The sequence below is a fragment of the Pipistrellus hanaki genome (assembly GCF_964339955.1).
Source record: "Pipistrellus hanaki genome assembly, chromosome: 3".
In the NCBI taxonomy this organism is placed as follows: Eukaryota; Metazoa; Chordata; class Mammalia; order Chiroptera; family Vespertilionidae; genus Pipistrellus; species Pipistrellus hanaki.
The window spans coordinates 92,500,059-92,523,658 of record NC_140505.1 but is presented as its reverse complement, the minus strand read 5'-3'; the positions used below and the strand labels follow the sequence as shown (position 1 = coordinate 92,523,658).

The following is a 23,600-nucleotide window of genomic DNA, read 5'->3' as shown; positions in this document are numbered from 1 at the left end:
TAATTTAAATTAAGGAGATTTTCAAGAATTGTTGCTATTTGCTCTTTAATGCTATAGTATTATAGTGGTTGAGAATAATAAGTGGCTTAAGTTAAACTTTCTTCAGATTAAAGTCTTTAGAAGAGCTGAGGCCTGGAACAGATAGACAGCAGGCAGAGTTGAGCAGATTGTTTAATAGCTTCATTCATTTTGCAACAGGTAAGTGAGGGCATGGGCTAGATGTCAAATACGTGGCTGGGAAACCGAGCAAGCCCTTTTCTTGCACCAGAAACCAGCAATCATTACATCTTATAATCAGCAAAGACAGTTCAGGGCTGCCGGCCTGCAAAAGCATTTGTCACATTCAGTTTTCAGTGATGTGATAATACTGACAAACAACCCCCCAAAAGAAGTTCTATTTGTTTCTGGCATAAAAAACAGATAGTTTCCTTCTTCCTATTCTTAGGAAATAGCGACAGCATAGCAATCCCTGGCTTTATACTTTTTCTGCCACACATGCACATGCTTCCACACATATATTCCATGATCTGCTATAGGCACGAGAATATGAAACAAATAGGAAAGGCAAAGAGACTCTCTGTTCTTTGTAAACTACTGTATTGCTGTTTCAGGTCCACTGTAGGACATAGCAGGGTTCATTCCTTAAATGATCACAATTCATGAAGCACCCAATGACACTGCATATTCACCACTCCATTTAAAAGATTTAATTACACTGTAGTTCATATTTTGTAACACATATTAATATAAAGACATTTGGAGATGGCCAAGACACCTATAAAAAAAGCTAATGGCTGAAAAATAGTTAAAATTTTTTAATATAGTTGAAATATAACAGAAGTGGGTTTATGTCAAAAGAACTTGATGCAATGAAAGCTAGTAGCCTCTTAAACTTAGTTTATACTTACAAACCCCAAATGTAAAACAGATTGTTACGTGCGCGCGCACACACATACACAACAAACAAACAAAAAAACTGGATTCCTATAGGAGACAAGCAAAGTTCAGAGCTCTGCAATACCCCTAGGGCCAGGTGGCATTTGTGTAGGTGAAGTGAGCAGAGGCTTAAGAAGAAACAGAGCTTTGCCAATTTCCAGGCTGGCTACCTGTCGGAGGGAGTCAGAGGAAGGAGAGGCAGGGCGGCTGGAGGAGCGAAGATTAAGAGAAAGCTCCCACTGGTGGACAAAAAATCGTCGAGAAGGTTCAGGCCCTGGCTATAAAATACAAGATGGAGAAAAAAAAATCAAAGGAAACGTTTTAAGTAAGTTACAGATTGGCCTGACCATAAGGCCAGTTTTGGGTCTTTTTAAACTTTAGACCGTTATTTAAATACATAGTAAAGATATATCCTTAGTACCCAGAAACATGAATGGCTCAATCAAGGCTTGCATTTTGCTTTTAGTTCACCCTTCCCTCCTGCTTCTAGGGATGCTTGTGCTAGAATATGATAATCATAGCCACGAGTACTCTAAAAGTGTTCTTACTTTATTTTCCCCATGTAGATAACGCTGTCAGCCACAAGGTGGCCAGAGGCAGAGGCGATGTCCTGCTCACCCAAATACTCTGTGCTCTGCACAGTCTCTAACCAGCCTGAGCTGGGATTTCTCCTGGGCAAGAGATACTACCACCTATCACTCCACTAGCCTTATAAATAGCAAACAGTAGAGACAACAAAGTTAGAGTTAAGCTTTCTATTTCTAGATAAAGCCTAGGATGTTGCTTTTCCTCCTCCTATTGTTAGTGCTCAGAGAAACTCTGCTCACCAAGGAGCCAGGCGAATCCCAGAAATTATCTGGAGAAAAGACTTGAGCTCTCAAGTCCTGGGCAGGATGGATGCAATATGTGTACAAGTCAGTCCCTTGACAATGAAGGTAGCCAAGAGCATTAACAAACAATTAATGCTTAGTTTCCCAGCAGGTTCAGGTGAAATACTCGCAGGAGAGAGAAGAGTACTATCCTGGTAAAGAGACCCTTTGCCCCCTACCTCTAAGCAGACCTATTGTGCTGCTATTTCAGCCCACACTAACTTCATAGCTGAGGGTTGACAATGTGAATGCCACCAGCCTCTGCTCAGCCAGCTCATAGGCTCTCAACTCAGAACTCATGGGCCCAAGGAGGAGCATGGGGAGATCACCATATAGGAGTGTGACCCACTAGAAAGAAGACAAAGCTTTCCCAAGGTGGCAGAGCAATGGAAGCTAATAGGGGAAGGGAGGAAATGAGAAGATAGTGGGGCAGAGGGCAGGTGAGTACACAAGCACAATTAGGGGATAGTAGAAAGTCCTGCAAGAGAATATAAGAGACTCTTAAAAACATCTAGATAGGACTTGCACTAAAGAATCTGGAAATCAGCCTTTTGGTAAAATGAAGAAAAAAAACTCCCTGCAATTTTGCTATCTTTCCTCCTGTACACCACAGCCCTAGACTTTTAATATTCTCTCCTTGCCCAATTCTCCTATTATTCAACACTAGAGGCCCAGTGCACAAAATTCGTGCACTAGGGAAGGAGACAGTAGGGGGGGGGGCAAGCCCAGCTTGCACCCTCTCGCAGTCCAGGAGCCCCCGGGGAATGTCCAACTGACGGAGTAAGCCAGTAGTTAGACAACCTTAGTGCTGCCACATAAATGGGAGAGACTCCAGCCACCATTGCTGCGCTTGCCAGCCATGAGCCCGGCTTAGGGCTTCTGGCTGAGCAGCACTCTCCCTGTGGGAGTGCACTGACCACCAGGGGGCAGCTCCTGTTTTGAGTGTCTGCCTCCTGGTGGTCAGTGTGTCATAGCAACCAGTCACTCCATTGTTATGCCAATTTGCATATTAGCCTTTTATTATATAGGATACTTTTCTCCATTCTTCATGTCAGTTTCAGTAAAAATCATTAAAACCTCATTAAATATATATTCCCCAAAATGTAGGGCATTGCCCCACTCAGTGAAAGTGGCTCATTTTCTTTTTGAGAAGAATATAGAATGGGAAAAAGACAGAGGCTAGATACAGAGCTCATGAGGAAGCAGTCCCAAAACTGAACAAAGCAGAGCTGGGCCAGGGGTGAGGAGATGAAAAGGTTCCCACTCTCCACTTCAGGAAGATTCCTTCCTGCTACCCCAGCATCTGGTACCAAGTGCTCTTGGCAGTCCAGATCACCTGATTTTGGCTCAGTGACAAGGTACAGGAAGATAGCACTATGGCTAACTTCCCAATAGATCCGAGAAGTAACCAGATTTGCTGCTGAGCAATAATTATACTTCTCAGAGAGCAGAAGCAGAAGGGGAGGTAAAAGTTTTTAAAAGACCCCTGTGAAATTTGCAGCTGCACAACTACAGCTACTCATAGGTCATCTTTACAGGTAACAATAACAACCAAAAAAAAATTTAATAAAATAAGCAGGCTTTTAAAAATGGGCCATCTCTGCTTTTTATCAAATTATACAATGGCCAGGTATAAACAGTAATCTCCCCCTTTAGTTTTTCAGAAAAGATTGGCTCAAGCCTTTTAGTTGCAACCCTATCTTGTTATCACCTTCTTTCCCCTACATCAGTTAAGAATTCTCTTGGTATTTCTACCTCAAGGTACTCCACTGTCAAATGAGCTAAGCAAATACCTCCTGCCTTTTGATCTAGAGCCTTGCCCTAAGTCATACCTGGTAGTCAAATGCTATTCTGCCACTGGCACATATATTGGAATGAGAAAGGTGGGCAGAAATGGGAAGTCATTGGGCTTTTTAGAATAATACAGACTTTCAGGATCCATACCTGATCTGAACTTTGGGTGGGTGAATGCTACCTGCAAGGATCAACACTGTTAGCAAAATATAAAACAAAACAAAACAAAAAAACCAACTCTGTCTCATGGCTGGGTTACAAAAGAGTACAAAAAGCAAGGGGAGAAGGGACCATCCTCACCTTCCCTCTGCCCCCCACCCCTCCAGCGTGTCCCATCTGTGTGGCTCTCAGCAGCATCCCATGCCATGGTTCATGCTCTTTTACCCTCTCATGATGGGGACTCTGCTTGCCACAGCTGTCAGCATCAAGATCCCTGTGCGTCTGTTGGCAACAAAGTAGAAATTTAAGCTCCATCAAAATGCTATATTTGGAACTACTAAGTGACAGTGCCAGAAATTTAGAGTTCTTTTCAACACAAATCCCCTGGCTTCCACTAAGCCCCATTCCAAGGAACCACAATCCCATCTATATCAAACCCTGTGACCCAAGGACAACTTTTGGCACAGCTACTTTGCCCACCTGGACTCCCAATAAATAAATAAATAAAGAACTAATTAGTACGGCACTGGCTGGTGTTGCTCAGTTGGTTGGGCATCGTCCTGTGCACTGAAAGGTTGCCAGTTTGATTTCCAGTCAGGACACATGCCTGGGTTGCAGGCTCAATCCCAGGTAGGGGGCATGCAGGAGACAGCTGATGGTTGTTGCTCTCACATCGATGTTTCTCTCTTTTCTACTCTTTTCCTTTCTCTCTCTAAAAATAAATAAAAATAGCCGGGACCGGTTTGGCTCAGTGGATAGAGCATCGGCCTGCGGACTAAAAGGTCTCGGGTTCGATTCCGGTCAACGGCATGTACCTTGGTTGCGGGCACATCCCCAGTAGGGGGTGTGCAAGAGGCAGCTGATCGATGATTCTCTCTCATCGATGTTTCTAACTCTCTCTCCCTCTCTCTTCCTCTCTGTGAAAAATCAATAAAATATATTAAAAAAAAAAAATAAATAAAAATATTTTAAAAAAAGAAAAGAACTACTTAGTACAAAGGTGGGACAAACATATTTCTTTCACAGGGTGGTACAAGATCAGAGGCATTAAGTGGGAGGTTTAAAAGGAGAGATAGGTTAGAAGGGTGAAGCTTTCCATAGACAGCATAAAGGGAAGGTGAGAGATGAAAACTGGCCGGAATACATGACAGCTAGAAAAATCCAGAGGGAAGTACAGGATTGGCAGTGGTCCCTTCATAGGAACATGGGACAAACACATACTTTTGTCAAGAGAGAAGAGGACAAAGACTAGAAGTGTTTTTCAGTAAGCAGGAAAATACATGTGACTGGGTAGGAACTTGTAAGACAGGACATGGCTGCCTCTGCTGACTTGAGACAACCACTCAAGCAGCAATCCTAGGGGTAGAGGGACAGAAATTGCCGCTCCTATCACTCTTTGGATAACTGAAAATTCACCTATGGCCTCGTCCTGGTGTGTAACTGATCCAAAGTTTCCGGTGTGTCTACTCTTGTCCAGAGCCCATGAGCATATTGTCTCCACAGGCAGGATGAGGCCAGAGTTTGGGCTCCAGAGTCACACCATCCAGAATCGGTTCCTGGACCATCTGTGTGACCTTGTACAAATTACCTCCCTACTCTACGACTCAATCTCCTCATCTGTAAAATAGAGATAATAGTACCAGTCTTTTGCCGCGGCAGCGCGGCGTGTCCGGTGCGGAGAGCCCTTCGTCCTGGGAAACGGGGTGCGGCCGGAAAGGGGGCCGCCCCCATGCCCTTCACGCAACGCACGTTCGTGGGGAACCTGGCGCTAAACCATTCGTAGACGACCTGCTTCTGGGTCGGGGTTTCGTACGTAGCAGAGCAGCTCCCTCGCTGTGATCTATTGAAAGTCAGCCCTTGACACAAGGGTTTGTATTTTAAAATTAAAAAAAAAAAAAAAATAGTACCAGTCTTGTAAGGTTATTGTTAAGAACTGCTTGATATCACACATGAAAAGAGCCTAGAATACTACCTAAGTCACAGTGAATGCTCCTAAATATTAGCTCTTATGTAGAGAGAAGGGACAGGGTAGCACTACACCTACAGCAGCTCAGTTCTTAGACCCAGCGGCACAGGTTGGGCCTTTAAAAATCAGACACATTATGGGGGAGTCACTTTTAAAATAGGCCACCTTGGTTGAGAAAATGCCTTCCCATAGATCCTACGTTTAAAATTTGAATTTCATTTTATAGCAATAGACTACAAGGGTCAACAAAGCGATTCTGTAAATATACTTTATGTAAGTGTGCTTGCCACAAATATATGCTTGTCATCCTTGTTGCCCCAGTTAACTCTACTATAAAGCAGTTTTGAATGATCTGCCTAAGTGTGAATGGGGCGGATGGGAAGGGCAAGTGTTTGATGGGAGAAGCTGGATAAGCAAGAGGCAGGGTTATCAAAATCAGAAGGAAGCAAACTCATAGAGTGAAACCCTATAAAAAGCTTCCAAAAGTTCATCTTAGTTCAATCTCCTTCGGTAGCTAGGCAAAAATGGCTGCTTTAAATAGGGTTATATAAAAATATGTTGCTCTCCAGGGTTTGGACTCATGTCTGTGACTAATATAGTACACATTTTAGTTTGTGATTGTATGGTTGTATTTCCATGACATGGGACTAGATTAAACTATCCAGGGTTTGAATGCAATTTGTACTCTTCTGAGGTCTAATCAGGAATTTGCTCATTTGTAGCAAAAAAGGTTGCTATTGCTACAAAAATGGTTTCTACAAATGGTTTTTCTATTTTTTAAAAATTATAATTGAAAGGAAGGAATCCTGATTTAGTCTCTACCCTAGCCACCTACAAAGGCAGGCAGAAAGACACAGACAGGACAACGGAGCATGCAGAGGAGGTCACCTGCTGGCTGCCATGTGCCCGACAGGGAGGTGGAGTAGGGGGTGGAGAGAGTGCGATCACTTTTTTGGGGCAGGTCCGAGAATGCTCCTTTTCCCGTCGCTTTTATACCAACAGATACAAACAGAGAGAACACTGGTGAAACAGTGGCCATATTTAGGCTGGTTCTAGAAGGATAAAGGCGTATTTGCAAAAAACATATCAAGAGTCCCCCTTCCCTGCCCCTCCATCCTCAACAGCAAATCACTGTATGGTCAGAGAGGGTGGTGTGTCATAGCCTGTTGTTGGTCTTCAGGTCAGACTCCCGCTGTTTATTAGGTGCAGCTGACCTTGGGGTGTAGTACTTTCTAAACATCAGGGATCAAGACTATATATCATCAAAGTTGGAAGACATAAAAAATGACTTTGGTTATAAATAGAGAGAAAAGACACACAGACAATCATCAGAAGGGAGTCATGCAGACCCTCCCAATGGCTTATCACCTGCCACCCAACAGGAGCAGAGCAGCATTCTCCTTTGGGACCAACTATGAGAAAATCTTGCCATTATTTCCTCTTCTTAGTCCCCTCATACTGAAAAGGTTCTGGACAACTACCAAGGAAATGCAAGAAAGTACAGAAAATAGGATATAAAAATTAAATATCTGCCAAAACCGGTTTGGCTCAGTGGATAGAGCGTAGGTCTGTGGATTGAAAGGTCCCAGGTTCAATTTTGGTCAAGGGCATGTACCTTGGTTGCGGGCACATCCCCAGTAGGGGGTGTGCAAGATGCAGCTGATCAATGATTCTCTCTCATCGATGTTTCTAACTCTCTATCCCTCTCTCTTCCTCTCTGTAAAAAAATCAATAAAATATATTTAAAAAATTTAAATATCTTCCACTACCTGAAAACAAACCTATGCCTACAGATTATCTCCCCATCTTATCCCTCTTCAATCTTGTCTTATCTTTTTCCTTGAGAACCTATGATTGAGAACCCTGTAGGACTTAGTAAATAATTACATACTCCTAGGTCAGAGGAATCCTCACTTCATTGAGCCCAGAAAGACTGTGGGGCCAGCATACAGATCTTAGAGAACTAGTGGGATAGGGAAGCAATTCCCCTATCTGTTCCCACTTCTCATGACAACCTAATTGTAAACCTAGGCTGGATAATGAGGAGTTTGCCTGTAGGATGCACTTCTGAGATCAAAAGACAAAAGGGTGGAGAGGGAAGAACCAAATGTATACACAGGAAGGTAAAAAACAGAAGTCACAGATAAGCAGCATTATTATTCATTTCCCTCTCATACTATGACCTAAGTAAAAACTGGTTCTGGTGCCAACTCAGCCATCACTGCTGTGCTTGCCATACCCTCCTGCCTCTCTTGAACCACTTTAAGAGAAACACAAAGTGAATCATGATAAGGTGCTGCCAGTCAGCCCCTGCCCAATTCCTAAAGGGTGTTAAATGGGGTTGGCAATTAGGGTGAGTCAGAAGCAGAGGGCTCCAATGCACCACTGGAGTCCCTCTGACCATAGGTTTCTGTAGCATCTGGCATTGCTTTCCAATATTGTATTTTTTTAGAGAGACATTTACAAGGCCAAGATTCATGAAACCATTCCTGCTTTAGTGTTGAGAAAAAATTATATGTGAATACAATACATTTCACATGGATGTAAGAACTGTGAATTATAGTTCACAGCCAAGTAAATTTACAATTCTCAAGTCTATATAACAAGAAGCACACAGGATCTAACAGGATTTTCATTGCTCACGGTTTATCACTTATTCACCCAGGTGCTCTTTCTAACTGTCATCTCTGGGACCCACTCTGCAGAAACCATGTTTGGATTTAATGGCTCTAGTCTGTTGCCTGCACAGCTTAGCAGTATTCTACTTCACTAATTTTGACCATCTATTTACCCAGGTGACAAGTTAGCTGTTCATCTGCATGTAGTACTGTGGATGAGGCCAGAGGAGCCAGATCCTTCATAAACATGAAATACACAAGAAAGCCCATAAACACTAAGCTCCTTATATCCCTCAGGAAGGCTGCATCAGGCAGTGAGCTGATGTGCCAATCTTCACCAGGACAGAGGCCTCAGCTGGGCCAGGCTCCTCGGGTTATACTTCCTGCCCCTAAGACTTCTTTGCAAGCTCACCCACAGTGGCCCAGGCACATGCCATTGAGTCATTTGTTCACCCCTCTGCATGTATTACAGTTACCCTCCTTTCCTCTCTGCTCTCCCTCTCTGATGCCTTTGTGAGTACTGTGAGAATCTGAAGTTCAGGAGGTCTAGGTTAGAGTTCATGTTCCCCTTCTGTGATCCTCAACTGAAGATTACCTTTTAATTATACCTTCCACCTAGACTTTAAAGAAAGGGTGAGGAAAGAAAATGGTAGTAAATTTCTAATGAGCACTCTTGAACAAATCTCATCCGAGCAGAGGGAAAGAGGCAGCTTGGCTTCATGAGTTTGGACATTGTTCCCAAGCTTCCATCTCAGCCTCATGAGCTTGCTTTTAATGCAGCATTTTATTAAAAGAAAGGTTGGGGGGGGGGGGGGGAAGAAAACATTACCCACCCAGTCACTCCTCAGTGCTTCCCAGCAATAACTGTCACTCTGAAGTTATCAAAGGCATATTCCTTTGACCTCTCAAAATCTTAGTCTTAAATGATACTAACCCACAAGACAAGTCCAGTGCACTCACTGGAGCAGGAACTTGTTAGCTGTGATGTGAAGGAGGTACAATAGAGGCCTCCAATCCCCCCTGATGTTTCTTATTATCAACCATTGCCATTCCTCCTCTTTCTGACCTATTCTGTACTGCTTATGAGAAGCAGCTTTCTAGGAGATCCTACAACTAACTTCTTCAGTGAAAATTTCTAAAAAGAGTATTTTAAATGTATACAAAACACAAGAAAATGCCAAATTTCTCGACCTAGTTCAAGGAGAGCCTAGGAAAGTCATCTGCAACACACAAAAGCAGCTTTATAATAAGAATCTTTGTCTAGGTTCTGAACCAAATAAAAATTATAGTTCAAGTCATTTCTTGGATAATATTTTCCTATTTAACATGGTCATAAGGACACATATGAACAAGCAGTCAACTTGGAATAAACTGTAATAGCAAAACCCCAAAGGTACCTGAATAATTAATCACATAGCTCCTGCTAGTTTCATAATATTGACAGCCCACCCTGCTAACTGGTTTCTTAAATCCCAAGGAGTTAAACAAATCATGCAATACAAACAGTATTGTTTATTACACTTTTATCAGAGTAATTACTCAAATGGGCACAGAGATGTCCTATGCTTAAGCTGGGATTCTAGAGTACAGGCCTCTACCTTGGCTGGCTCAGAAGGAGGAATAGGGTGGGAAGGCCTGGGGATGCAGCACCCATTCTGGTTTCTGGATAGTTCCTTTACCTGTTTCCACTGTGGGGTGGGAGCAGGGAGACCCTGATCAGGTAGGCAGCAGGACGGCTGGCTGACCCCATGCTCTTGTGTTGGCTGTGACACACAGGCCAAGTATGGGTGGGGGACAGGACACGGAAGACAAAACAAAATAAAATATGTTAAAGTAGAAGGTACAAAAAAGGTACTTGTGGAAGATAGACATACATCAATATACTGGGATGGTGGTGAAGACATAGAATTTTTAGAAAGCTTTGCTTATAAAGGAAAGCAAACACCCTGTTCCCCAAACCAAAAGCAAATGTAAACAAATAAAAAAGGAAAAACAAAAGCTGTAATTATCATTATCCTTTTCCCTAGCTCAATGTTATAAGCCTAAACTACTAATTCTGATTTGGAAAACTAATCTTTCACTCAAAATGAGGAAGCAACTATCTCTTAGAGGCAAACTTCCTCTAATGGAGAATAATTCCAGCCTTCCCAAGGTGAGTGGGACCTGGGCTGCCAGAGCCAACAGGGAATGAATATCATCATCTTTTTTGTGAGCCATAACCAATGGCTAGATGTGAGAAGTTGATTAAGGCCAGACTCCAAGCACAGTCAGTAAGTCAGTGCCCACCCTAGTCTGTCCACAGGAACAACCATTAATGCATGTGGAAAAGATGAAGAAAGTGGGAAAGGATGCAGAGGATGGGTTCTCTCAAACCACCAGGAACTTTCACAAGAAACTTTCAGTGTAAATTTCAAAATCCCAGCATTTCCTCTTGAAAGAAGTCTTAATGACTTTTAGATAAGCAGGAGAAGAGACAAGGCTTTCTGAAGAATCCATGAAGAATCTTTAAAATGTTCATATTCTCAAAAAGAAAAAAAAAGTTCATATTCTCAACCTAGTTCAAGGACAACCTACTAAAGTCATTTGCAACACAAAAAAAGCAGTCTGTAACAAGAATATTTGTTGATAAGAAACAACTGAACATCCAGCATAAAGGAGTTAAGAGAAGCATGGCACACACTTAAAGGTGCTTGTAAAGAGTTTGGAATGATGTGGGAATATGATCAAAGTTACATGAAAAAAAGCAGAATGGAAAAGTGTATGATAAGAATGGACCTCAACTATGAAAATAAGAATACATTAAAGAAAAAAAGATCAGAAAGAACTATAACAAAATATTAACAGAATTGGAGATATTTTAATTACCCTTTATCACTTTTTAACATCTTTCTTAATAAGCATGTATGTTTTTAATAATTTAAATGTGAACATATACATATGGATAGGTATATACATATAATTTAAAAATCCCTCTGCAGAATTTTGTCACAGATACCTCAGACCTGAATGTTGAGGATGAAGCAGTACTGAAAGCATGAGGAACTTCTGAAATGTTCTCTTCTGCCACAGTTAAGACATGGGGAGAATCAGACACCAGTCTTGAGCCCATGATTCCTCGGGTCTGTAAAATATCCCATCTCATTCAACTGAAAAGGTACCTCATTCCTATGTAGCCAGATCAACTGTGGATGAGCAAGGCATGAGATGTGTTTACCTGTCTCCTTATGCCAGTGGACTGTGGAGGTGCATTCTCTTCAAACTTGGCCAACAGCTGGGTTGCCATGTACTTTACTTTGTTCTGGTTGCTGAGTGTGATATCAGTCCTCCTGTCAGGCAGAGTACTCACTAATGTGGATCTTCCTCTGCACACACAGGGTACTTCCTCCTGATCAATATCAACACCAAAGAACCAGCCTCTGTTAGAGAAGCCCCCAAATGCCCTTCCCTCAAAGGAAAAATACAGCTAGGACTTGGCATGGTGGTTAGTATTTCTGCTTTAGATTAACCGTAACAGCTCTCCTCAAAGTTCTAATCTCAAGATAGAATACAAAGAGGTACTCAGACTTTTACTGGGATTATCACACCCCAGGAAAGCCAATGCCCTTTGCCAGATGTGTGATTCCAAAGAGACAGGAAAGCTCTGGTGCAGGTGTGTGTGTGTGTTCCTTTGAACGCTCTCCAAAAAAAATAAACAAAGGCAAAAGCCCACAGAAAAAGCATCTGCTCACAAAAATTCTCATAGCCAAAACCGGTTTGGCTCAATGGATAGAGCATCGGCTTGGGGACTGAAGGGTCCTGGGTTTGATTCCGGTCAAGGGCATGTTCCTTGGTTGCGGGCTTATCCCCAGTACGGGGTGTGCAAGAGGCAGCTGATGAACCCCCCAGTAGGGAGTGTGCAAGAAGCAGCTGATCGATGACTCTCTCTCATCGATGTTTCTAACTCTCTATCTCTCCCTTCCTCTCTGTACAAAATCAATAAAATATATATTTTTTTAAAAATCTCATAAAGGGTGAATATAAAAAGATCTAGCAACATCAATTTGAAAATTACGGTTTTAAGACAAAAAGGGCAATTGAGTATAACCCTTCTAACAAATCCCCATATAATTCTCACCTCTTCTGATTGATTGGTCTTTCTCCTCTTTCCAGCACCATCCAAGTCTTTTTCCTTCTTATCCTATACCAAGAGAGTAGCCAAACTGCATTATTCTAGTCACTATATATTGCCATTGGGTATACAGCTGGTAAAAAACAACAACCTTTTTCATTTACCTTGGGAGAACGCTTCCGAGAAATGGTCTGCCCAAGTTTGCTTAGGAAGGAGATAGGAGATTTGGTGCTGGCTATCAGGACTGCTTTCTCTTCAGCACTCAAGTCCAAGGCATCTGTGAACAGAAAGCAATTTTCCACGATAGCATTAGAGGGGGCCTCAAAGTACTGACCAGACTGCCTTGCCTGCAGGTGGCTCCCAGAACCTCCAAAAGCTCTAAAGGTTTATCTGCTATGACAAAAGTATGAGGAACTAAAGCATGAAATTTTACAAAGAAAGTGCATTCTTAGATTTATACACTGAGCCTTCTTTTTTCCATCAACATAAACAATACTAATTCTTTCCCCTTGTAAGTCACAAAAACCCCCACTTTTGCTTTTTGTTTTTTGTTACAGTAGTGTTGAAGCCTCACCTTTGTGATAAACTTTCAGGGCAGAGAGAAAGGGAGGGAGGACAGGATCACTGGTTTGGTGTATGCATACCCCATGAACTATGTTACACACTAAGGGGCTGCTCTCCATAAATGTGTACATTGATGTTAGAATTGTGGACCTCTGTTGTAAAGACTGTGTATCTAATCAGAAAAAGCTACAAACACTTATGAGAATACATGGGCTAGGAGATACTGGTGAATCACAAACTGTGGATTCCAATGTTTTATTAGTAATAATAGCAATTTTTTAAAATAATTGAAACTAATAATATATTGCTAACATTTATTAAGTGTTTCCATTTTGCAAACATTCTTCTTAGTATATCACAATCTAGTTATATATAGAAAAAGCCCCATTTTACAGATGGGAAAACTGAGCACAGGAAAACTGAGTAACTAGCCTAAGGTTTAACAGATATTAGTACTAGGATGTAAACCCAGGTCAACACTCTTAATCATTATGCTATTCCAAGAGACAATAAGTGACAACAGAAATATTTTTTGTAGCATGCTGACAGACTGAGGTATTGGGCTGAGAGTCAAGGAAGATTTTTGGAAAACACTAAAATGTAGAAGAAAGAAAAGCCAAAGAAGGAACAGTTACTGAAGGAAGAGAACGAAGGCAGTCCAGTACAGGATCACAGAAGCCAAGAAAAAGAGAGTTTCAGACAAAAGATGTCATTCCACAATGCTGAACAATGCAAAAAGCCAAGGGCATAAAAGATGAGAAGTGAAAAAAACAAGGATTTGGTGATTCTTCATTACCAAGGAGAACAATCTATCAGAGGAATAATGACAGAAGCCAGGTTGCAAAGTGTTAAAAGTTTAGGCAATCGAGGAAGTAGCCCCCCCCCCAAAAAAAAAAAAAAAATATATATATATATATATAATTGATTTTTCACAGAGAGGAAGAGACAGGGATAGAGAGTTAGAAACATCGATGAGAGAGAATCATTGATCAGCTGCCTCTTGCTCACCCCCACTGGGGATGTGCCCATAACCAAGGTACATGCCCTCTACTAGAATCGAACCCGGGACCTTTCAGCCCGTAGGCCGATGCTCTATCCAGAGCCAAACCGGTTTCGGCATAGCCCACTTTTTTAAAAAAAGGTGGTTCAGCCAGGCCAGTGTGGTTCAGTGGTTGAGTGTTGACCTATGAACCTGGAGGTCCCGCTTTGATTCTGGGTTGCGGACTCGACCCCAGTGAGGAGCGTGCAGGAGGCAGCCTATAGATGATTCTTTCTCATCACCGATATTTCTACCTCTCACTCTCTGAAATTAAAAAAAAAGTGTGTGTATATATCCTATCTAATAATTAATCATCACTCCACGACAAAATATGCAAATTAACCATCACTCCGCAACAAAATGGCAGCGCCCATAGCCACAAGATGGCCGTGCCCAGTCCTCTTAGCCCCTCTGGGGTCCTCAAGTCCGCCCAGCAGAGGCAGTCCAGGGTGGTGTCTAGCTGGGAGGCGCCCACCCACCATACAGCGATCCCTGCCCAGTGGCAGCAGCCCAGAGTGTCTGGCTGAGAGGTGCCAGCGCCTTGCGCCATTCCTTGGCCACAGCGGCAGTTTGGCTGGGGTCTCAGAATGGCAGGGCCACGCAACAAAGTCACAGATCCCCCGGAGGCTTGGCTGGGGTCTCAGGCTGGCAGGGCCGTGAGATCTTCAGGTCAGATGCGGCATCCTGGGCTGGGGCCACGCACCCCCACTATGCTGTTCCACGCATCCCCACTATGCTGTTCCAGGCCAGGCTGAGATGGCAGCCTGGGCTGGGGTCTCAGTCTGGCCAATATGCGATCCCCTTTCAGTGGTGGCTGGCTGCCTGAGGTCTCAACCATTGAGTCACACCAGCCAGGCAGACATGGAGGAATCTTAAATGTTTCTTTTTTTTATACAATAATATATATTTTATTGATTTTTTATAGAGAGGAAGGGAAAGGATAGAGAGCTAGAAACATCTATGAGACAGAAACATCGATCAGCTGCCTCCTGCACACTCCCCACTGGGTATGTGCCCCCAACCAATGTTCATGACCAGAATTGAACCTGGGACCCTTGATTCTGCAGGCCAATGCTCCATCCACTGAGCCAAACCAATTAGGACTGCCCAATATGCTAAAGAAAAAACCCTATCTAATAAAGAGGGAATATGCAAGGGAGGGCATTTAGGGGTGACCAGGATGTCAGGGGAGGGCAGTTTTGGACAATCAGGCTGGCAGGGGAGCAGTTAGGCATCGGTAAGGCAGGTAGGGGAGTGGTTAGGGTATAATCAGGCTGGCAGGCAGAGCAGTTAGGGGCAATCAGGAAGGCAGGCAGGCAAGTAGTTGGGAGCCAGCAGTCCTAGATTGTGAAAGGATGTCTGACTGCCTGTTTAGGCCCGATCCATATCTAAACAGGCAGTCAAACATCCACCAAGGGGTCCCAGATTGGAGAGGGTACAGGTTGGGCTGAGGGACACCCCAGGCTGGGCTGAGGGACACCCCCCACGCATGAATTTCGTGCATCAGGCCTCGTGTGTGTGTGTGTGTGTGTGTGTGTGTGTGTGTATAAGGCTGGTTCAGAAAGAAAGAGTATGAGAAAATAATAGTCAAGAGAAAAATTCTGGATAGGAATGGTTTTTACATATTTATAGATATAGTGAGAAAGATTTGGGTAAGAATGAGTGGTTGAGAAGGAAAAAACAAGAGCAAAATCCCAGGGACTTAACCCTGATAGCTGGTTAGTAAAAACAGTAAAATTTGCTTTTGTGGGTGCTCATATAGGACACAGGGAAAGAAAGAAAGCCAGGGAACAACAGAGAACATGAAAGACACCCACACCAGAGCCCTTAATCCTTACCATTAGAGGGGAGCGAGTCTTTGAACATCTCATAGAACTGGGTCAAGTACATCACCATGGACAGCTTGTCAGGCTCCCCAACCAAGGCCATCTCTTTGCCTGTCATGATGGGAGAAATGCCCAGTTCCTTTTCAGCAATATCAAAGGCCAGTTGGTTATTCTTCTCCACATTTTGTTCATCCAAAGAATTAAAATCTCTGAGAAACGGTAAGAAAAACTTATCAAGAATAAGTGTTTTCCCCACACCAGAAAACAGTATTAAGAAGTCACCTCATTTCTTGGTTGCTCAGCTAAAATCCTATGTGCAGTGCTTCACTGAAATCTGAGAGCAAACTTGAAATATAAATCATTCTCAAGGAGATAAAATGATTAAAGATCTACCCATATAAAAAAAAACAGAAGGAAAGTTAAAAAAAATCCTAATTTTTCCAATTATATAAATTTCTTACTAAAATGTAAGCTCAATAAAGGAACTACCATTAATATTATTCCCTTGCATCTTGTGTGTGATCTATGTTTATTAAACTAACCAGAGGCCCAATGCATGAAATTCGTGCAAGAGTAGGCCTTCCTTCCCCCAGCTGCCAGCACTGGCTTCCCTCTGGCATCCAGGACCCCGGCTTCCTTCTCTTTGGAGGCCCACAGGCACCCAGGACATGGGTTGACTTCCCTCTGGCCCTGGCTACCTCCGGAAGGACATCCAGTCTAATTAGCATATACCCTTTTATTATTAAAGATGTTAAATAATGATAAAAATCCTATTTGGATCAGACTATTTTTAAAGTCCTGGAATTATTATGCATAGTGAATGTCCTTTGGACCTGACAAACTATTTTCGATGTGTTAAATCATCTCTGATAAACCTTACTCAGCATTCTATTTTAAAGGGAATTCCAAAACTTTGAGGAAAAGATTTTTTGAAAAAATTGCTAAATTTCTTAAAATTTCCCAAGTATTTAGATGAACAAACATTTCCCACTGGCTTTCAAGCTTCTTACTACTCAATCATAAGCAACAACTGAGAGTGTTCTTCTTCAGGTGATTTCAGATGAACTGGGTAAGCCTTACATTGTGCTAAACTACTGACTCCATTTCAAAAAATTCCTTAAACCTCATAGTCTACAGGCTCATCTTGAATGAAGTCACCATGATTTAAACAGTGCCAAATTACCTATTCACTGCTCTGTCTTCTGTTACGAGAAAATACCATAAGCCTTCTCCAGACAGCCTTTGGCCTATTCTAACAGGAATGTGTCCCTCACCTTACACTCACCTCTCCACCTTACCTCTCCCTGAGTTTTGTGTGATTGACAAAGTATGTTAGAAGAAAGTGCAATCCTTAACATAAGAGAATACTGATGAACCATTACAAAGTGGGGAGGCACTAATTGTTTTGTTGGTAGTGCCTGACACATTTGCCATTAGCCACCCAAATGTTCTAGCCAGTTTTCCTTATGACCAATAACATTTGAGAGATAGTTGGCTGAAACAAAGAGTTCATGAAGTTAATATACCCAGGTGGGTGTTAAGAACCAATTTTTGAAGTCAGTTACTACATCTTTTTTTTTTTTACTGTCTTCTTTTGGGAATAGAACTGATTCATCTGGCCCTTCTTTTAAGCACTTCTTTGTCATTTATCACAATCTTTCTCAAGCTCTCCCACTTTCTCCTAACAGGCCAGCAGAGGGCATTTGGCTCAGGCGGACTAGAAAGTCCTGAACGAGAAAGTGGCCCCAGACTCATTTCATGGAAAAGCCTGCGATCACCCTATCCAGCATAACAGGAGGCAGCCGCACCTGAGGGTGAGACAGCAGGCCAAAGATAACAATGGCTGCCTACAGCCCACAGCCCACAGCTTCAATGGCTAGCACCAATCAGTCTGAAACACAATGAACTCCTTCTAAGCAGACTAGAACACTCACACCCCCCAGGCTCTGCCCCTTGCGATATTTGTGCATAAAATTCAACCCCAAGGACAGTGAGGGCTAAGTCCTAACCTTCCCGGGTTATGGCTCCATCCCCCATTTCCTTTAATAAACTTCCCTCCTACTTGCCTGTTGTGTCAGCCTACTTGGTGTACCAGTTAATAATGGCGAATTTTGTAATAAAAGAAAACATGATAATTTTAAGAGAAACATCAAATGTGCTTTATTAAAAGTAATGTCCATCGCTAGCTACACATTTCCCCCATCTTTCAGGTAATTTGTGGATACCGTCCCAATAGAACTTTTCTTATTTTGAGGCAAACCATTCAGACACCCAATTTTCCACTTCTTCAGTGCTGTTAAGAAAGCGCATGTGCCATTAATTGGAACAAGTGGTAATCTGAAGGAGCAAGGTCTGGCGAATACAGCGGGTAGGTTAATATTTCCTAGGCAAGCTCTTTTTTTCCCTTTTATAATAAATCTTTATTGTTCAGATTATTACAGGAGTTCCTGCCCCAACAGCAATAAAGGCTCCCATAGCTCCCCTCCACCTGATTCCCCACAACACACCCTTACTCCCCACCACTGTCTTCATCCACAGATAAAAGATTTTTGTCCAATCTCTTCCCGCACTCCTCAAACCCCTCCCCACTGAGAACTGTCAGTCCACTCCTTTCCTATGTCCCTGATTCTATTATATTCATCAGCCTATTCTGTTCTTCAGATTTTTTATTCACTTGATTTTTAGATTCACTTGTTGGTAGGTATATATTTGATGACTTTTTGTTGTCCATAGTTTTTACCTTTATCTTTTTCTTCTTCTTCCTCTTCTTAAAGAATACCCTTCAGCATTTCATGTAATTCTGGTTTGGTGGTGATGAACTCCTTTAGATTTCTCTTATCTGTGAAGCTCTTTATCTGACCTTCAATTCTGAATGATACCATAGCTTTGCTGGTAGAATAATGTTGGTTGTAGATTCTTGCTGTTCATCACTGAATATTTCTAACCACTCCCTTCTGGCCTGTGTAGTTTCTGTTTTGAAATCAGCTGACAGTTGTATGGGTACTCCTTTGTAGGTAACTTTTTCTCTTGCTGCTTTCAAGATTCTCTCTTTGTCTTTTGCCCTTGGCATTTTAATTATGATGTGTCTTGGTGTGGTCCTCTTTGGATTCCTCTTGTTTGGGGCTCTGTGGGTTTCCTGAACTTGTAAGTCTATTTCACCAGGTAGGGAAAGTTTTGTCATTATTTCCTCCAATAAGCTTTCAATATCCTGCTCGCTCTCTTCTTCTGGCACCCCAAAACTCCAGAGGTTGGTACGCTTAAAGCCGTCCCCGAGACTCCTTACACTATCCTCACACTTTTGGATTCTTCTTTCTTTCTGCCTCTCTGGTTGGGTGTCTTTTGCTTCCTCATATTCCAGATCTTTGGTTTGATTCTTGGGGTACACTGATCTACAGTTGAGTTTCTGTATATTCTTTATTTCAGACAGCATATGCTTAATTTCTGACTGGTTCTTTTCTATTTTTTTGGTATTCTCATTAAGGTCCTTGAAGGTCTCTTCAAGTTCTCAGTGGTTTTTAGAAGATTCTTGAGTAACCTTATAAATGTGGTTCTGAACTCTGTGTCATCCAGTAGTTTACTTTCCTCCATCTCTCCCATTCGTGACATGCTTCTATGTCTCCGCATTTTGGCTGCCTCCCTGTGTTGATGGAGTGGCTTTGTGAGGTAAGTGACCTATAGGGGCTAGTAGCTCAGTTCCTCAATCACTCAAGGTGGTCACTCTTGGTACACCCTTTTGTGGGCTGAGTGCAAAGTCTTGGTGTAGTTAAGCCTTTATTGCTGTTGGTACACTGGGAGGAATTGACCTTCAGGCCAATTGGCAGTGGGGACCTGCTGTGTCTGTAACAGAAGAACTGCTGCGCTGCAGACATGCTTATGGTGCAGGCCTTGTTTCAGTGGGGCTTTGGTGCTCACTGAGTCCGCCTCCCAAATGTGTCACTTATGGATGTGAGGAGTTGAAATCTGGTGTCTCACACTGACCACTAGATACACTGGCTTCTGGATATCCAGTGGGGTGCAGTTCAGCTACTGTCTGAAGCCACCCTGCAGAAGCTACAGTGAGAGCCACAGTCCTCTCCTCCCTGCTTGGAGCTTGGAGCTGTCTGCACCAGGTTGCAAATTTGCTAGGTTAAACTGCAATAGAGAAGGCCATTCATATGCAAAAGCCACTGCTTGGAGCTTGGGTTTGTTTGTAGATTGTGCGGGGCTGAGCTCAGGGCATCACTAGGTTGAAGCATGATCAATAGTGATGGCTGCCCATCCACCGTCTCTACCTCTCTGACCGCGCCCCCGTGTCTCGAGCCCCAGCACAGCAAACAATTATTCCTGTGCACAGCTCTGCAAGCAAGCCACCCTCACTTTCCGACCCGATGGCAAACAGTCTAGCTTCTCCCCAGAAACTGGATTTCAGAGAGATTGGGAGCTTATCTCTCTTTGGGTTGAAGAAAGCAATGCCCTCCGCCAGCCAGGAACTGCCGCAGATGTATCGTGCGCGCCCCTGTACCTCAGTTTTTCAGCGTTTATGCACTGAATGTTCTTTTCTCTTTCCGTTGTAGAACTTCCACTCAGCTAGCTTTCACGTGGTTCTGGGTGATAGACATTTTGTCTTTTAGTTTTAGTTGTTTTTCTCTTTAAAAAAAAATATATTTTATTTATTTTTTACAGAGAGGAAGAGAGAGGGTTAGTTAGAAACATCGATGAGAGAGAATCATCGATCAGCTGCCTCTTGCACACCCCCTACTGGGGATGTGCCCTCACCAATGTACATGCCGTTGATCGGAATCGAACTCGGGACCTTCCAGTCCGCAGGCCAACGCTCTATCCACTGAGCCAAGCCGATTTCGGCTAGTTTTAATTTTGAAATTGTTGTGCACGGCAGAAGTTCAGATGTTTATGTATGCCGACATCTTAGATCTCCCCTCCAGCAAGATCTTTTGACGTGTCTTTTACTAGTTTTAAACTGTGTGACAGTGCATCATCATGAAGCAAAACTACTTTGCCATGTCCTCTGGCACATTCTGGCCTTTTCATGATCAAAGCATGGTTAAATTGATTATTTGTTATCGATAGCGATCAGTAATAACGGTTTCACCTGGTTTTAGTAGCTCATAATACACCACACCTTCCTGATTGCACCAAATGCAGAGCATTGTCTTCTTTCCAAAGCAATTTGGCCTTGTAGTAGATGTTGATGGTTGACCTGGATCAACCCATGATTTTGTGCATTTGTGATTCTCAAAATAAATCTACTTTTCATCGCCAGTCACAAGTTGATGCAAAAATTACTTTCTTTTGTGCTATTGAAGCAACATTTTACTGATGATTTTTTGGTTTTTCATTTGTCTTTCGATCAGTTGATGTGGCACCCCATTTTCATTCCTTTAAAATCTTTCCTATTGATGTAAACAATCTGAAATTATTTTCTGAGCAATGTTTAATCTTTCTGCAAGTTGTTTTTGAATTTAACATGCATCTTCATCCAACAATGCTTGTAATTGTTGTCTTCAAACTTTTTCGGTTGACCTAGACATACTTTGTCTTTCACATAGAAATCATCACTTTTAAAGTGTTTAAACCAGCATTCACAAGTATCTTGCGATGGAGCATGTTCACCATAAGCTTCAGCAGCACTTTTCTTCAAAATAAAGTAATGAATTAAAACTTCCCGCAAATACTCTTTTTTTGGCACAAAATTCAATATTTTTAAGCATAAAAATATTTATGATGTTAACACCTTCAGAAAATTTGACATATGAAGTTTTGAAACTTGTCATTACAACAAAATAGCATACATATCAAATCGCATATATATCAACATATGTGTAACTCCATCTATTGAAAAAAATCCGATTAACCAGTACACTTAGTAAATCCTTGAGCGACTCCAATCTTAAAACTTCACACCCCCTTCTTTTCCTTTTTCCTCATGGGGTAAGCCCTACTGTCATCTGTGCATAAACTAAGGTAGAAGATCATAGAGGTCACTTACCTTTATCCAAACCAATCAGAAATCCCCATTCCTAAATCACATTATACAAAGGCTATTTTTACAGCTCTTGCCTCATTAACTCATAACGCAATATAAATAGGAACTAGGTCCTTTATGATTTCTTAAGGAATTATTAAAATAAACTCACCAAAATTGGGCCTTTAAGTGAACCTTATAAAAGAATAGGCAGCCAAAATAATTCAACATGCTCTGCTTCTGTTTCCAAATATTCTTGTTTGGGAGAATGCCCATGGTGGAAACCTGAGTGCACTAGTATCCACAGGTGACTTGGGGTCATCCTATTGTACTGATTTTGCACTTGGATGAATCAAGAATGGTAAAAATAGGAGATATTACTGGTGTAGGTGGGTGAGATGATCTGAGTTTTGTAGGACTGACAAAGTATCTTAGCAGGAAGTTCAATCCTTAACATAAGAGAATACGAATGAACCATTATAAAGCTGGGATGCATTAATTGTTTTGTTGGTAGTGCCTGATACATTTGCCATCAGCCAGCCAAATGTTCTAACCAGATTTTCCTTATGACCAATAACATTTGAGAGACAGTTGGCTGAAATGAAGAGTTCAACCTGTGGCCAGTAAACAGAGTTTTCCATTATGTAAAGTTAATACACTCAGGTGGGTGTTAAAACCAATTTTTGACCTTTTGAGTGCTGTTAAAAACACAGCTAATCATTTCTTTGTTGAACTACATAATACTTAACATTCAGAGTTTTCAATGTAATTAAGTCTAAATTAATCATTGCTTTATAGAGAAAGTATCTTACTATGCATTTTGTTTTGGAAAAAAGTACAAATTTGGCTACTTGATAGCAGGGTACTGTAAGATCCTTAGGGAATATAAAATGAAACAGAAAGTCTGGTCACAACTTACATCAGATCAGGGCGGTATCTATGGATAATTGCACATAGGGCCAGACCACTTTTCCAAGACATAGTGAGATCTGTCACATTGACTCCTGAGTAGCCATCTGTCTGCCTTTGGCACCAACAAAGCAGTTTGCTTGAACGAGGTACAGACTCTAAAAGAACAAAAAAAATATTAATGAAAGTGTTGTCACTTGGTAGCATTAATATGGGATCCTCTTTGTACCACACATATCCAGTTTGAAAAATTATTGAAGGTAGGAAGAACACAGTTGTCAGGCCTCATGATAAACCAACTATGCATATCACAAAATTCTTATGACCATAATGCAAGGTAGGTGTTTGTTACCTTTATTTCATAGACAAGGAACTGAAGTTCATATACTATTGTATATAACCTGCTCATTACCACACACTTCACAAATGGCAAAGATTGGACTGGGACCCAGTTGTACCTGACCCTAAAGTGATATTTCGTCTAATTATGGTCCACTGTCCTGTTTCCATCCTCAATATCCATACCAGAATTAGGCCTTTACAACTGTTAGCTGACTATTACAATGCGATTTGCCTTCTCCATGCCATCTTACATGTAGAGGTATACTCACATCACTCTCCTTTAAAACAAATCTTCAGGGGCCCACAATACACACAAAATATGAAATGGCCTTTATCTCTGTCACTGTATCCTGGCTGATAGATCCCTCCACCCCAACTGATGGGTGGAGTTATGACTTTACCAGAGTCTGCAGCCGAGACATCCCTGAGACATTGAACCTCCAATCAGAGCGTGCCAACTGCCCTGGCGCCCATCCCTTCCCATTCATCCTTGGGCCCAACCCTTTCT

General features: G+C 42.1%; 1 protein-coding gene across 7 annotated transcripts in view; it reads right to left on the bottom strand.

The window, feature by feature from the left end:
• Window positions 1–23,600, bottom strand: part of MICAL3 (microtubule associated monooxygenase, calponin and LIM domain containing 3) — a 250,954-nt gene that overhangs the window by 126,722 nt on the left and 100,632 nt on the right. For 2 of the 7 annotated variants that reach the window (XM_084878515.1, XM_084878517.1), the window contains exons 12-17: window positions 22,761–22,908; window positions 15,892–16,088; window positions 12,615–12,727; window positions 12,457–12,519; window positions 11,557–11,727; window positions 10,022–10,105 (exon numbers count right to left, since the gene is read on the bottom strand). In XM_084878515.1, coding sequence (XP_084734641.1) covers window positions 10,022–10,105; window positions 11,557–11,727; window positions 12,457–12,519; window positions 12,615–12,727; window positions 15,892–16,088; window positions 22,761–22,908 — 776 coding nt within the window. Of the gene's footprint in view, window positions 1–1,106; window positions 1,215–3,899; window positions 4,041–4,434; window positions 4,471–6,612; window positions 6,712–10,021; window positions 10,106–11,337; window positions 11,464–11,556; window positions 11,728–12,456; window positions 12,520–12,614; window positions 12,728–15,891; window positions 16,089–22,760; window positions 22,909–23,600 lie in introns of those variants that run through there. The other 5 variants (XM_084878516.1, XM_084878519.1, XM_084878513.1 and 2 more) reach the window with 4 other exon arrangements.